Raw genomic sequence first — 15,776 nt, 5'->3', positions numbered from 1 at the left:
AACCCCCTTTGTCAGGCGTCCTCTGCCCTCATGTGGAGAGGGCTCTGGGGCGACTTGTTTTAGATAACAGCGGGGCGCTGTAAACTTCAAACAGTTAAACCTTCACCTGTCAGCTTTATTCAGAAATAATGGGATGTGTCTGTTATCACCTCATTTGCTCGAGCATAAATTGAAGGGGCTATAATAATTGTTTTGAGTTATGAAATTGTTCGGCACCAGGAAGGCTGGAAGAAATACCTGTCTTCCATGATAAAGAAAAGAGTCTCCAGATATGCTGACCAATAAGGTCAGGCTGAGCATTCCCCAAGACCGGTGTTCACATCCACGCTGTAATTTACGTTCCTGACATCATTAACATATTATCAAAAACAGCTCTTTGAAAATTGCAAGAAATCCCCTCTCAGCACTGTGAAAGAAACGTGAACGGCAAATTGATTTTAAAGTGAGAAATTTAGCCTCGTTCGCTTAGCCTGACTTATCTGTCCAAAATTATCTATGTTAAAGCCACTGGCAAGTGTCATTCTGGCCTCAGGGCTGACCGCTGCTCCATCCGGACGGTTTTTATTTCAGAGAAGGAAAAGGCCCGACTTGAAAAGAAACAATGTGGTTTCTTGACATTGACTGGAACGTGCAAATCTCCAAAAAATCAAAAGAACTTATGTAAAAAATCCAACTCAACAGTGCGTGTTGGACTAAAAACAAAAGGGCGAGGGTAGAAAATGGTGGCCAGTTGGGTAGCTGGTGGCTTCTGTGGTGTTGGAGCTTCTATTCATAGGCACATAATTAAAGGATGCTACTCCGAACAGCGGCGCACAGGACTCACTTTAGCCAGCACTCCTTGTCCTCTCCTGGTCCCTCCTGGCTTTCTTCTCCTCTTTAAGAATATTTCTACAGTTTAAATGACGCTAAACTGGTCTTGATCGATTAACAGAGTAAGCAATTGTTGTAAAGGCACGGTCGCGTGCAGTGCGAGGGAGGACAGGTCTCACGGCTCATGAGACTGTAATTCCACTCAATCACGGAACTGATAAGCATCAAGGAATCTGCTCTTGCGAGGCCGCTTAGTTTAGCCCAGTTCATTCTGGCAACTGTTTGTTTGTGGGCTCTTAAAGGGAAAGGGTGATCTGAAGAGTCTGTTTGTCTGTTGCGGATGTGGCCTTTCTAGCACCCAATCCCATGAGTCACTCTCAAACACCCAGCTGGAGGTCATGCTGTTTTGAGGAGAAAAATGTAAGGAAAAGCCTAGTTTGATAACCGAAGTTGTATTTTTTTTAAATTGTATCCTGCACTATTACATGAAATGAGGAAATTTGTGATACTGAACATGTATAAGATGTAAAATATGTTCTTGTTTCTCTTTTGTACATTATCAGATTTTTTCTTGCGCATTCTGTCAGCTTTATTGCTGTCATTTATGTCATTTATCAATTGTCATTTATGGCAAAGTTAAATTGTTATGCCTATAATATAATTTGAATGAACAAACATTTCATGTTTGATGTTTCAGGTAAAACATGCTTGGATGGCTTGGGGAACTTTGCAAGACACTTCATTTGACAAAGTCAGTGCCATCCAAAGGAGTTTTGTAAAAAAATCAGTTTGTAATAAAAAAAAAAAGTTTGTAATAAGCGATATATTCACACAGAAGTAGCAATAGGAGATTATCATGCTTCCGGGTTTCATGGGCGGGATTTGTCAACTTGGTGCATGTCCACTTCCGACTCAGTTCAACAATGGCTGAGACGAAGGCTATATATGTCACTGCTCTGTTCCAATTTGTAAATCTAACCAACAACGCCAACCCTACGTAAGTTTTCATGGATTCCCGACTGAATTGAGTATAAGGAAGAACTGGATTGAAACTTTAAAATAAAACAAGGTAGCACGTTTGTTTGCTGCCGGCACTTTAGTGAATCAGACTAATTTACCAGGGATGCCGTATAAATAAACTTAATGTTGTCCTTCATCGGTTCGCCAGCGAGATCGGTGATTCAACGGAAGTGGCAGTGCACAAAGATCACTGAATCCGGAAGTCCTACGTATCAGCGTGATAATCCCCTATTAAGGATGGATCTGAACTCCTCTGCTTCATTGAGAAAAAGCTTGTTTGTTGGATTTAGAAACTATCATTTGGTAAATTCACACATGAATCTGTTTGTGCGCGTTTTATTTAATGGGGCTGTGACCGTGTATCACCTTCCATTTTGCGCCGTGCCTGAGCACAGTGGGACAGTCAGCAGGGATTAAGGGCCCAGGCTGAGACGTCGCCTTTAATGCACATTGCAAACAAAGAGCAGGACATTAGTGGAATTTGCCTGGAGCATGAGCTCTATTTTATAATGGCATTATGAAATCTGATGATGTGCATATAGATTTTTTTTCAATGTTCTTTTTTTTTTGTGTTAATCTTTGAAATACATCAGACCCCCCTCCCCCAATAGATACAGTAGGAATTCTGCATAATAGCTGTTAAAATCCCTGGCCGCTCCTCTGTGTTCTAATACTTTCAGAAGAATTAAGAAGATTATTTTATTTAAAGAGGTGCTATTACGCTTTCAATTTTTCAACTTTAGTTATTGTGTAATGTTGCTGTTTGAGCATAAAAAAAGATCTGCTAGGTTACAAAGCTCAAAGTCCACTCCAAAGGAAGATTTTTTTTTTTTTTTACATTTAATTTTTATTTAACAGAATCCACTTTTCAAGACCTACAACGAACGGCTTGTTTGAACTACAATGCACTTTTCCTGGATCTTATGAAGTAAGCTTAATGTACCTCAGTTAAATAATCCCTGCCCACGGAAAGTTTTTGAGGCATGGTTGAGCTGCGCTAGAGAAGATGAAGAGTGTTGTCACTGTTCATTACCTCTCCTTGAAAAAGTTTGTCCAAAGGCTGGTGAATTTGGAGAGGTTAATTTATTTTTATACGCACTAAAACTTCTCCTGAAAGACGTAGGCATTCTCATTTTGTCAGGACAAATTTGTTGTTTATGGATCATTGTAAGTCTTCTTATTTGTAGTTGTATTTTCTATTAACAGTTCTAATTATAAGCTTTATGTAATTTCTATGATAGCTATGAGGTAAACGCCGCTAACTAACATTACAGTATTGATTTAGTGTTTCTTTTGTAAGCTCTTGGTTTTGTAAGACTGTTCACCACCCCTTAGTAAAATTATCAATGATTTTGCGATTGATTACTGTTTGTATTACCATAGTTTTCCAACAAATGTGATTAAATGTTAATGAATTAACATCGTATTAATAAAAAAAAAAACCATACTGACACATCCTATCAAAATCCACGCTTGCAAAGTCTGTGCTTGAAATTCGTTCAGCTCAATCCTCTTGTTCATTAACATTGTCAGGGTCTGAATCAGGCTCTAAATGGTTTGAAATGTTCTCCATTGTTAACATTTACATACCAGTAGAACTTGCAGTTATGAAGGGGCGTGGCCTTTCCCAAATAGGCACCAAGCATTGCCAATCCCAACACACTGGCCAGCTAACCAATCACAGCGCATTTCGTGTTTCGGAAAGGAAGGGGCTTCATCGAAAACGACGCAGTCAACCAGACTGGAGATAGAAAGGAGCTGTAATAATGTAAATATGTGCAAAATAATGCGTTTTATTTTTTTTCAACAATCAAGAAAACATTCTAGTACACCCCAACAAAATCAAGACTTGGTAAAAGGCCATAATAGGACCCCTTTAAAAAAGATTTCCTGAACTAAAACGAAGAGTTGACATTTTAGCTAAAGATGACCAGCAGAACCAGCATGTTAACCAAAAGATTTATACTTGCATTAATAAAAATTACTGTGTATGGTTTTCTGTAAACAAAACAGAAATATATGCAACAAACAAACATTTCCAACTATATTAACTGTCAAACAAAAAAAGCTAAAAGTTTGTCAAAACATTCTGTTGGCTGTTTTTAATGTTGTTTCCAAAAGGTGGTAAAAGTGGTGTCTTGGTGTGTCTGTACCTCAGTTTGTAGTTGTAAAACCTTGGTCAAGCACTTTGGTTTCAAGGCTTCAATGGAAACACCCTCCCTTTCATTCCTCTTGACCTGAGGAGGGTTACTTCTCTTCTTCACCTCTAGATACTAGTTTGTTTTTGTAGGAATGATTGCCTGTGTGGACCACGTTTTGCTGACAGCTTTATGCTTTTACGCTCAGAGGCTTTTTAGCAAATGTAGTAGTTAGTTTGGCCGGTTGGCTTTAGTCTCCAAAAGTTCCACCAGATTCCCAAGGAACATCCGACGTTAGTTTTCCAACACCTCAGCTGCAATGAATGATCCATTGTCCCAAGAAAATCTTAAGGTCGTCCCTCAAATTAAGGGCATTAACAACGAAGCACAGCATAAAGAATTGTGGAATCGTATTTGCTGTGGTAAATGTTTCAGAGGATTAATTAGCTAACAGAACCCTTTAAAATAAAAGAGAGCAGTGAAATGGAAAGAGATTATTGCGACTGTCTGTTTCCTGAGAAAGGATTACTCTCTACTCCTCCTTTCTGCCGCCAGACTCTTATCTAGAGATTGTGGTTTAGCTCATTTATTTGGGGCTTTTAAAAATCACAAAAAGGCCTGTTTTAGGCTGACTAAGCTGTTCAAGGAGACTGTGCTTTTCTACCACTGAGCATAAAATAGATTTGTACTGCTGTCAAGCATCAGCTGCATTTTGTGGCCGTAGAAAGATCCATAAGAAGAACCTAAAAGACTTGAATTGTTACCTAAAGACTAAAAGATAGCACTCGCCACATGCCTCCCACAATGTTTTTTTTTTTTTTTGGTACATGAAATTGTAATTTGGCTTAACTTCTAATCTAATATATATATATATATATAAAAAAAAAATCGACCACAGTTGTAACACATTTATGTTTTCTCTCCACGCCACAGTGGCAACACATATGGAAATCACCTTCATGTTACTCTTACAGGTCTTGTAAAAATGTTGATGCTTGACGGTACACATCTGTTTTTAAATATTTAATTATTTTCTAATGTTAATAAAAAAAATCACATTAATTGATCGCAATAAATGACATCTCATTCATTCCAGAAAAGTCTGCTGCCCATAATGGAACAGATTTCCTCCCACAATCTGCTCAGGAAATGTGAGTAAAAAGTGTGTCGATTTTGTGTGGGCCTATAGTGATAACCTACACTTCCATCCTTCCTTAATGGATGTGACCTCGTGGTCACCTTGGTTACACTGAATCTCTTGAAGGAGAATTTCGCTGAAGTGTTGTATTTAAGTAATGATTGCCTCCTGCCGAGAAAGGCCTTTATGATCTATTAATATTCAAGCGCTTACAGGTGGTATGGCTGTAAAGCAAATACATAAACATTCTCCTTCGTTACACTCGAATGTGCATCAAATGAACCGTGGGCACCTTTTTCCTCCTCCCAAAAAGTTTTTCCCCTTTTCTTCCTCAAAGCCCTCAATTGAATTGTGAATGTGGTTTCGTAGCTAAGAGCGTTGAGTGCCTCTCCAGCCAGCATGCCCACAGGAGCAGTGTACCATGTTTAAAAAGCATATCCTTGGTACCAACGTGCCTAGATAAACAGTATCCCTGGCCACACGAGCCTGTGAGACGTGCTCACGGGCCCCCTCTGGAATCCGCAGCAGTCATCCCTGCTGCCCAGAGGAATGGAAACTGGAGACGGCATTACATCTGCCCGGCTCACCGCAAAACACTGCACAGTCACCATGCCAGGGCCCAATCTGCCACCCCGTCCTGGACTCCACACACACAAACACGAGCCGCCTCCAGGTTGGGATCAAACAGCCCAGCTTTTAGAAGTTCTCACTTAGTCTGTAAAAGATTAACAAGTTATTGACTGCATGTTGACCCATGCCGGTCTCCTCCTCTTCTTCATACTGTTATCTGATGGTTGGAGTAAGGGTGGCCTCTGGACTAAGTGAGTGTTGCTCGCTCCAGGCTTGAGTGGGCGGCTTTGATGTGAGATGTGCAACCCTGTGTGTGTGTGTTCCACAGCTTTCATAAACACCTCCACAAGTGCAGCATGACAGAGGAGGAAGCCGTCCAATGGACTCGCAAAGGACCACAAACACATGCACGCACGGTTGTGCTTTTACAGCTAATGCGGGCAGCCACAAGGACAAAACGCAGTGATTGATGTGTTTATTTGTTCTTTTTTTTTTTCTTGCGTAAAGTTCGTGTCTGCGGTATTAGAGCACAACGATTCCCAGCGTCCGCCCTTTAAAGGTTTATCCACATGTTTATAATTTGAGATTTCCTCTTTTTCAAAGGTCTTAGGCGAGTGCTGTTAATTTGAAAGGCATACTTTTGTTTCAGTTCTCAGACTTTGCCAAGTTGGAGGCCTCTGCTTGTCAGGCTGCTGAGATCAACGGAGTCGGTCGGGGGGAATGGCTCAGACACTTTAAAAATAAAACATTGCTGTGTGGAAGTTAAGCAGATGTTTTGTTTAAAGACTTGTTAAGGGGGGAACAACAAAACTATGAAAAAGGAAGCCATGGTCACTCACTACAGCTTTTGGTGTAGACTCAAGGTCTTTTGGTCAAATTGTGTGTTTGTGAAACAGCCAAATCTGCTTGATATGGGGTACGTTTCATATGAACTGCAGTGTGTTTTGCAGTTAATATGAATAACTTGCGGAAGTGAACTCCTTTCAATCCATGATTTCGAAATACAAATTGACAAACCTTTCAATAAAACTTCAAACATTTACATGCATTTAAAAGTTCAGTTTTTGTGTTACTTTTACAGTAACTTAAATTGTTACAGTGCTGCATTTCCTCTATGGTTTGGTTTACTTTCACAGGGCAACATGTGAGTGAAACAGTCCTCTCATTGGTCAGAGTGCACCTGTTTATGTTCCAGAAAGCAGTGACGTTTTAATGAGCCTGGTGTAAAAATGCATACATTTTTCTTTTTAAAATGTCACATTAATTTTTTTTAGTCTAGCTGAATCCAGTATGTGTACATTGACTGTAATTCAACTAAAAATCTTCCTTTAATTGCCCACGTCATTCCTAAACTAAATACTAAATTGCTCTCTTCTTTTGTGGAGCATTTGAAATTTATATATATATATATATGTAAATGTATATTTTGTTTCTTTGCCTAGAGTACGAGGTGTTATAAATAGTATGTGTCAAAAATTGCTTTAACATCTCAGGTTCCTAAAATTTTATGGAAGCTTACCAGCACAGAGAAGCTCTCTTTTTAATTTAGCTTCCCACAGGCTAACCAACTGACGCCTCTTTGCGAGGCCCTGTATTTCGACAAGGCCACAAAAGCCCCAGCGCTTGGTTTCCATTCTCCACTGGCTTTTGGAGAGCAGAGTGTACCATCAGCAAACTTGTGTCCCAACAAGCTGGCCAAGCCTAATCTGTCAAAGCCAGGGTGAGCGCAAGAGCGGCAGGGCGGCGGTGTGAGGGAGAGGAAGCTCCCAGATAAACATACCGCAGCGCCTAAACTCCTAATCACTCTGCGCTTCCGTTTGTAGCCTCTATAATTAGAAGGCACTCTTTTCCATGTATTCCCAGTTGACGCAAATGCTTCTTGTGGCTTGGCACCTCATTTGGGGCGTGGGTTAGTTTATGGCCGGGCCATAACTTGGTTTAGTCTTCTGATACAGCATAAATAGCTAACCGCGGTCTTATTCACTGGCCGACTCTGTTTTTCTTTTTCATAGGCGCAATCTCAGCGTGACCCTTTCCTTCGCTGCCACGGCCCATTCCCCTTGCTTCCTGTCTTACTGCTCAATGAGATGGCAAAGCAGATGCTAAGTGTGAAAATGAAAACTTCTATAGGGCAGAAATAGGGCGGATGACCTCCTTTAGAACTGCCGCTGGTCCATTGTCATGTCATGTGTGTGTAAGAGTTTGTCAGACCACAAAGTTAATGCTTGCCACAAATTAAACCCCTCTGTGAACTCTGCATTAGAGATTCAGGATTGGAAAATCACTAATTATTGTCATCTTAAATTACAGCAGTGAGATCGAGACCCGGTGGCTATATCCATCTTAATCGTAGTGTTGGAGAAACTTTCCAAAGCGGTAGTGACCAGACTTTCATGTGTGTGGAAAATAGCCTGTAGAGCTGTCACACTGTTTTTAGGAATAAGTTGTATGTGAGGTTGCGTTGCCATGAAGGTTCGCTTCGGGTTTTTTCTTGTGCTGTGGTTTAGTAAGTGTGTTGTTTACAGTAAGAGCTTATAATTTCTGTAGTTTCACTTACTTCAAATAAAAGTGGGAAAATGAGAGGGCCTGTCATCAGAGGTTCCACTTGGGTTCTCCTGCGGTTGTGTTTAAAACAGATCCACATACTCTGGCCCTGACAGCTGAGGGAAGATCTTGGCATGCAGTTAATTCTAGAACACAAGTTGCAGTGGAACTCGGCTGCCCTTTACAACCATGTAAACGTGTCTCATGAAATGTTCAATACTTATAGGCAATCTGGGTGCCATTGTTTTGCATTTGTTCTTCTCAGTTTAAGCCCACAACTTTTGCATTGTAGCAAGTAAAATGTTGACATGATTATGTATATATATATATATGTATATATATATGAAGAGTTCAGATGCAAAAGCCTTTAAATGCCATTTGAAATTTTCTTCTTGAATGATGATTTTTATCAAACTTGTATATTTAAGTTCAGTAATTTCACTTAAATAACAATTAATAGGTAATTATCATTGCCATTTAAGTTAAATCACTGAACTTAAATATACAAGCTTGATAAAAATGATCAGATTTGCATCTGAACTCTTCATATATATATATTTAGATTGGACTACAACATGTATGGCCCTTCTCAATTGATAGTTTGTTGGAGCACACAGACTAATCGATAGACCACAGATGATTTTAGTCACATTGCCGATCACCAAATGAAAATGGTATACCCAAATACAATTTAATAGATAACTAGTTCTAAATAAGAATAAAAAATTGCTTCATGGGGCTGAAGTAAGCAGTATAATGAAGGGTGCATAATTTGCATGAACATATAACACAAGCTATAGGAAGTGGAGGAAAACATTGTAGCATCAGTAAGTGGAAATAAATGCTGTGTTACTTGCAATAAGCGGCCCGTATTAACTTCCAGAAATTAATGCAATAAATAATCAAATAAATAATTAATGTAATGCAAAACCCCACTTCCTGTGGCTACTAGCGTTATAAATGTATGCCAATTATGTGCCCTTCATCGTGCTGCTGCAGATTGTTATCACAATGTGATTAATTATTTCTATTTTTAAAAATAGATTGACAGCCCTCAATTTAATACTTCCTGTGTCACCAAAACTGTGGGAAGTAGTGTTAGATTGATAGTGCTTAGAAGGTCCAATATGGTCAAATAAATGGTTCTTCTCTGATCTACAGGTATGTTATTGGTGACCACAGACACCCTTGGTCATGACTTCCATGTTTTCCAAATCTTGACTCACCCATGGGTGTCTTCCCAGAGTGCAGTTCATCATCTATACACTCTTCACAGAGGAGAGACTGAGGCTAAGGTAAGAATACATGTGTATGTCCCCATTTACATAAAAGCTGTTAGGTAAATGCACTGTCCTTTAGTACAGGGGTTTTGCTGTTAGGTAAATGCACTGTCCTTTAGTACAGGGGTTTTCAAACTGTGGGCCGCCACCCCTTTGTGGGTCGCAGATTGGGAAGAGGTGGGTCATGCAATCGCTAAATTGGCTGCAGCTGGATTTATGTTTCATGAGTCGCCCATACAAACAGGTTGCACGATGAACCAAAAAGAAGAAGTTAAATTTATATAGCGCCTTTCACATGCTATAGAAATAAATGTCACGAAAGGCTGATTCAGGTCTGGGCTGCGTTTCCCAGAAGCATCGTGAGCTAAGTTGATTGTAGAGACCATTGGTGGCAATGGTTCTACGATCTACTTAGGCATACAATACTTTTGGGAAACCTCTGTTGTCTGTTCAACACAGCGCTGTTGTCTTTCAGAGATATGGTCGCCGTAATGCCGCCTTCACACTGGCAGTTGAAATCAGCTCCGATACGGCTCCGAAACGACCAGAAGTCATTAATTTCCTATGGAGATTCGTAGACCGCATGCGAATGGGTCCGAAATGGATCCGACCGAGTGCGGCGCGAAGAAAATTGTGTTAGTCATCCGGATGCGTTAAAAAATGTAACTCTTGCGAAAAGCTACGAGCAGTTCCAATCCAACAATTCCAGCGGAAGTTAGAGTTGCTATGATACTGATAAACAAACTTGAATTCTTAATTTTTAATAAAATAAATAATGATTTTACAATGATCATTTTTCATGTCCTTTTTTTTATTTTCATGATTTTCTAATGTTATTAGGGCAGTTGATACAATTAAATTGTAGGCAGACTTCGAAGTATTATTAGTACATTATACCACTAAATAGTAGTGAATGCAATGAAACTCAAAAATATGCAATGAAAATACAGGTATCGTACTAAAAATAAATTTCGGTTTGTATATATATATATATATATATATATATATATATATAATATTATGGCTCCCTCAAAAATAAAATTCTGGTTAAAAAATATGCCACTGGTCAAAACTCAGAAACTCATATTCCACATGGAATATATATCAACAACAAAAAAAGAAGCTGTCTTGCGTTCAAGTAATACATGGACAGTGTGGGGGATATTAAGTCAAACTTCAAAGCTTCCCGTCCCATCCCTTGCTTTCACACACATGCCTGTGTACGCTCACGCTATTTTCGGGGGAGTTATTGAGATGAAATATTGCCTTTCCGGACTCTTTTAATCATTAGCATAATCATTTAAAGTCTTTTTGGGCCACCCACAACTGTTTACGGTTGCCTGTGGTTGTATGGCTCTGGAAATGTGCAATTTGAACATGCTTTTCATCGTTGGTGAATCCTTGCGTGTTATCTAAATACTGTCAAGAGACATAAGGCTTGGTACCACTGAGCTCCAGCACTGCTGTTTCTTGCTCTTTTGTAGTGTGTAGGGCAGTGTGTATTCAACAAAAAGTGTGAGTATGACCCATCTGTTTGATCTTAAAACTGACTATGAAATACATGACCCCTCAATACTGTGTTATAGATGCAAAATGTGAGCTTCACTGTATCTATATACAGTATATATATGAAGAGCTCTTTTCCAAAACGCTATAAATCCATTTCAATAGTTTTCAGGAAAACTACATTTTTTACCTAGACCCACACATTTTGTGAATATTCAAATTATCCTGTTTAAATGTTTTATTGGTTCAGTCTGAACATTTTGAACAATAATTATTAAATCAAACAACAATATTGTTAATGATAATTTAAAAGTTAATTTTATTTTTTTCCAAAACGCTATAAATCGAAATAAACCTCAAACAAATAGTACCAATTTCAACATATGCATGAAAAAAAACAAATTATTAATACCAATTTCAACATATGCATGAAAAAACGAATTATTAAAAATGATCAATATATGATAACGATATTCAAAAAAGGGATGGGCACCCCTCCAGCACATGCACACACACACACAGGCTACATAACATGTGAGCAAAGCGGAGCAGCATGACGCTTAAATATAAGTAAAAAAAAAAAAAAGTAAAAAAAAAAAATAAACGTTTCACATTTGTTTTTAATAATATTACATTACTTATTTTTATTATTTCATCTATGTTGAGTAGGCTATGAAAAGGGAACCGCATGAGATGAGTAAGATAGGATCAAAATTCAAAAGCTGCCCAATATCGGAAAATATTTGGAGTGCGTCAGACATGATTTTGACCACTTATTAAGTTTTGTTTTGTAGAAAGCTTGTAAATTTCGTTTCATATAAATTGTATCTTCATTTTAATAAATGTTTCATCGACAAATTGACTGGATTAATACATTAGAAGTAAATATCAGACAATATAATCAGGACACAGAGGCGCGCAGGTGAACCGGAGCGCGTCTCATAATATGAACCGAAACACCGCGATGCTTGCCTCACACAGGCCTGAGAACTAAGCTACAGAAAGCTTTAAATATCTACTTTTAAACAAAACAATTAAAAACTAAAATAAATTGGCAACTCTCTGCGTATGTAGGCTAATTCGAAGTATGCGTTTCTCTATGCGCGTTCACTGCGAAGATGGCGAGTAAGCATCATCAACTTTATCTTTGTTGCTGACACTGACAGAAAACACTAGTTTATTAATAAACAATTCAAATGTTTCATGCATAATCATTACTTTTGCCGGTTCTTTGTGGCAAGCTTTATGCATACGTTGAGATGCGGAATATGCAATTAAAAACGCTCATATGGTTTCTCTCCCATTTAATTAAATCAATATATGTGATTACTGATAATACAAATGGCTTAAATGATCTACTACTAGTCGACTAGAAAACTGGGACTCATTTTGAGGAATGAATGAACATAATAAACCTCTGTTCAGAGTGCTGCCGTGCTGGATTGTGTAGAGCGCTCATTGAATTTGAGGATTTATCGTGTTTAGGCTAAAAACAGGGCTGGTGCTTATCGCGGCTTGGGAAGAAACTGTATCTTGCAGTACATTTTAAACAAGGAAATATAGCGATTCGGCATGAAACGTTGATAGAGCAGTGAAAGGGTTCTGTCCGCAGCAGAATGACACGACAAACTCATTTTTTTTAAAAATGTCGTTTAACGCGTTTTGGAAAAGAGCTCTTCATATATAGTTTAGTTTAGTCAGTTCTTGACTTCATTTTTTTGTGGTTATAACTGTCCATTTTCCTTTTGTTTTGTACCTGGAGAACATTTGCCCCCAGTACAAAGCAAAATTACATGGATTCACATGAAATATTTGGGCTCTCAGCGGTTAGTCTTTGCTTATTCTAAAACTTCCTCCCCTGTGGCTCCCACGTTCAGTTTTCAACACTCTGGAATCTGAAGACCTGAAACTATTAGTGTTGCCAATGTGTTTTCAATCACCATGGCTGAAAAAAGAGAAAAGTTGCTAAAAATACCCCAGACCGCTGGTGAGAGCTTAGATTGTGCTCCTGACCGAGCTTTTACTCTTGCGCCTTGGGGTCAAGCTTGGGACTTGTAACACCTATGATATCTTAGGCTATAAGGTCATGGACAAGAGGACATTCCCACTGGGACAACATGGTTGCGCTTGTGACTTTACACAACTCTTTCTTAAATCCCTGGAAATAGACCTTGGGCAGCGCTGAATATAGCCCATTTTAGCCCAGCTTTATAAATAACAAATCTAGAACAACTAACGGTGTTATTTGAAACAGAAACCTTTGTATTTTTTTATTGTTCAGAGAACTGACAGCACATCTGTCCTCAAGTAATACAATTTGAAATATTGCCCCACATTTTTTAAAAGTTATTTTATTTTCTAATATTTTATTTTACTAGTCAAATTAAGGCAATGAATGGTCTCAATCAAAGATATTGATCATTCTTTTAGTATGGTAGTATTTTAAACCAATGAATGATGGTCAAATCTACATGTCTTTTTTTTTTGTATTTTATGTAACACTACTCAGGTTGAATAGTTTAAGCGGACATCTAAGGACATGATCTGATCATTAGTGTCTGCCAAGCCTTGGAAATCTATCTGGGTGCTTAAAAGTTTAATTTACTTTTGTGCTCTATTGGGTTATTGCACAAATCAGTTTGGGAAATAACTGCAGTGATTTAGTTTTCATTTCTCCTAAATGCTGTTTCATCCATTCAGCCTTGCAGCTGTTCCACCACAATATCTCCTTCAGTTGGCAAATTGTAAGGTTTTATTTGCTTAAGTAGAACTAATATTTATTCCGAAAGGGCCTAGACCCTTACTTACTCAGCTAGTGTCATGTTTGGATATGCACACAAACCTGATCTCTGCTCTAGTTCATAGACTCTCACTCTTACATTCGATGTCTAAAAGCATGCCAGACATATTTCCCCAATTTAAATCCTTCTTCACATGACAAATATTAACACTGCAGTGGAATAAAAACTGTTTCACTGTATGTTATTGTCATATGAGTGCCATATAACTGCAGCACAATCAAGTGTTATGTCTATAAACAGACTTGTTTTTAACTACTAATGCCATTTTTTTAATAGTATGTCCATTATAGTTTTTTTTCTTTTTTCTTTCTGAAATCGCTTTGTCCCTTTACCCTTCAAGTGCACTCTGAGTGAGTCAAAAATGCAAAATTGCAAGCTGGGTACTGGCCCGTGGGTGAAGTTTATGTTCCTCTCTCGTACCTGCTCCTTATATTGAAGGTGTGATTACCTTAGCCGGTACCTCCAGGCATGGCAGAGAGCTGGAACCGAGTGTGTAAAACATTCTCATTTTCCCTCCTTTGTGAGCACAGGGCCATGGTGGCCCGCAGCTCTGCTGAGATGAGGAAGGTGGTTAATCTGTCACCGGCTCATGCCAGGTTTGCTGCCTGGCCATGCGTTGGCTTTGATCTGGCATTGTAAACAGTGCAAACTGCACAAAGCAAGCACCCTCCAAGACGCATTATCTTGAGCAGAACAAATAAAAGAAGTGATAATGCCTCGTGGGCGGACACAGGCACCCGGCCTTATCTGACTCCCAACCTGCTCCGAGCTGACCTTAGTGTGCGTGAAGGTAAATAACCTACCAGCCAACGTTGCCTGAAGCCATACACTATTTAAGCTGTTCTGAGTAGCACATGACTGGCCAAACACCTCATTTGATGTGTGTCTGATTAATCAATTGAAATATCCCAGTCTTTGTCTTTGGTTGCCTAAATCTTATTTTTACTCCTCAAGGGAAAATGAACAGATTGGCGTTGTCATTGAACAGGAAGTGGTCACTGATCTTGACTCGTTTGCTCATGTCCTGGTTGGCGTATTCAGCTCGAGACGGATCTGAGACAGATAGAGCAGAATGACCTAGAATCAGACAGATCTCCAGACAGCTGCATTCCAGTAGCTGATGGCTATCCATAAAAAGTGCCATAAAAAAGCCATTAGCTGAACCTTGCTGATAGCAGAGTGCTGTTTGGTAAAGTCAAGTGTAAGATTTCTGGACCATGTTTTGGGGAAAGCCCACCATCAATTCATAGAGCTACTTTAAGACAAGTTTAGCACAGATGGAGCAGGATTTCAAGATACTCTCTTATAAAACAATGCTCATGGCGCAACATGCTTAAAAAAACAGGGTTTGACTAAACACCCATTTTGCACATGTCTGATTGAACGTAGGAGTTGTAACACAGGAAAACAAACAGGAAGCACTGTTTTGGCAGTCTGATGGTTTGTCGGGGGTGAGATTTTAATAAATACAAAAGCCAGGTTAGAAATTCAGGTTTTTCTTGGCAGTAACCAATATCTGGTGATCAGTTCTGAAACCTCTCCACCCCAACACCTTGTTGTGATTACCAACACCTCTCTTTCATTCCTTTCAACCATTCCAGAACACATTTTTTGAAGATTATATCTTCTCGTCTTTACCAGAAGCTATTTATGAAAACATAATGTCACGACTTGCAACACCAGAGAAAATTCCTACAGAATGTCTTTTAAGTTGGCATGAAATAAAGATTCATCTTATCCTTTTTTAACAAAGCATGTTATTAATCTTATTTTGAATGATTCATATTTATGAGCTGGTCATTTTTAATTGGCCCTTTCTTACAGTCGACGGCAAGCTCAATAAACTCCTAATAAAGAAGAAAAGATCTCTGAAATTTTGAAGGAAAGGCATTGCTTTAATGTTCGTACTTTTCACCCAAGATGCTACATTCTAGCAACTTTCTACGATGACAATATTATTAATTTAATG

The 15,776-nt window shown here is 38.8% G+C and overlaps 1 protein-coding gene across 5 annotated transcripts in view; it reads left to right on the top strand.

Annotated features, from left to right (window-relative positions):
• bcas3 (BCAS3 microtubule associated cell migration factor) overlaps positions 1 to 15,776 on the top strand; it is a 222,501-nt gene that overhangs the window by 40,648 nt on the left and 166,077 nt on the right. For all 5 annotated transcript variants that reach the window (XM_039671015.2, XM_039671017.2, XM_039671016.2 and 2 more), the window contains exon 14: positions 9,382 to 9,515. In XM_039671015.2, coding sequence (XP_039526949.2) covers positions 9,382 to 9,515 — 134 coding nt within the window. The remainder of the gene's footprint in view (positions 1 to 9,381; positions 9,516 to 15,776) is intronic.

The sequence above is a fragment of the Pimephales promelas genome, chromosome 16 (assembly GCF_988280905.1).
Source record: "Pimephales promelas chromosome 16, fPimPro1.hap1.1, whole genome shotgun sequence".
Classification (NCBI taxonomy): domain Eukaryota; kingdom Metazoa; phylum Chordata; class Actinopteri; order Cypriniformes; family Leuciscidae; genus Pimephales; species Pimephales promelas.
This window is presented reverse-complemented; position numbering and strand designations above follow the sequence as displayed.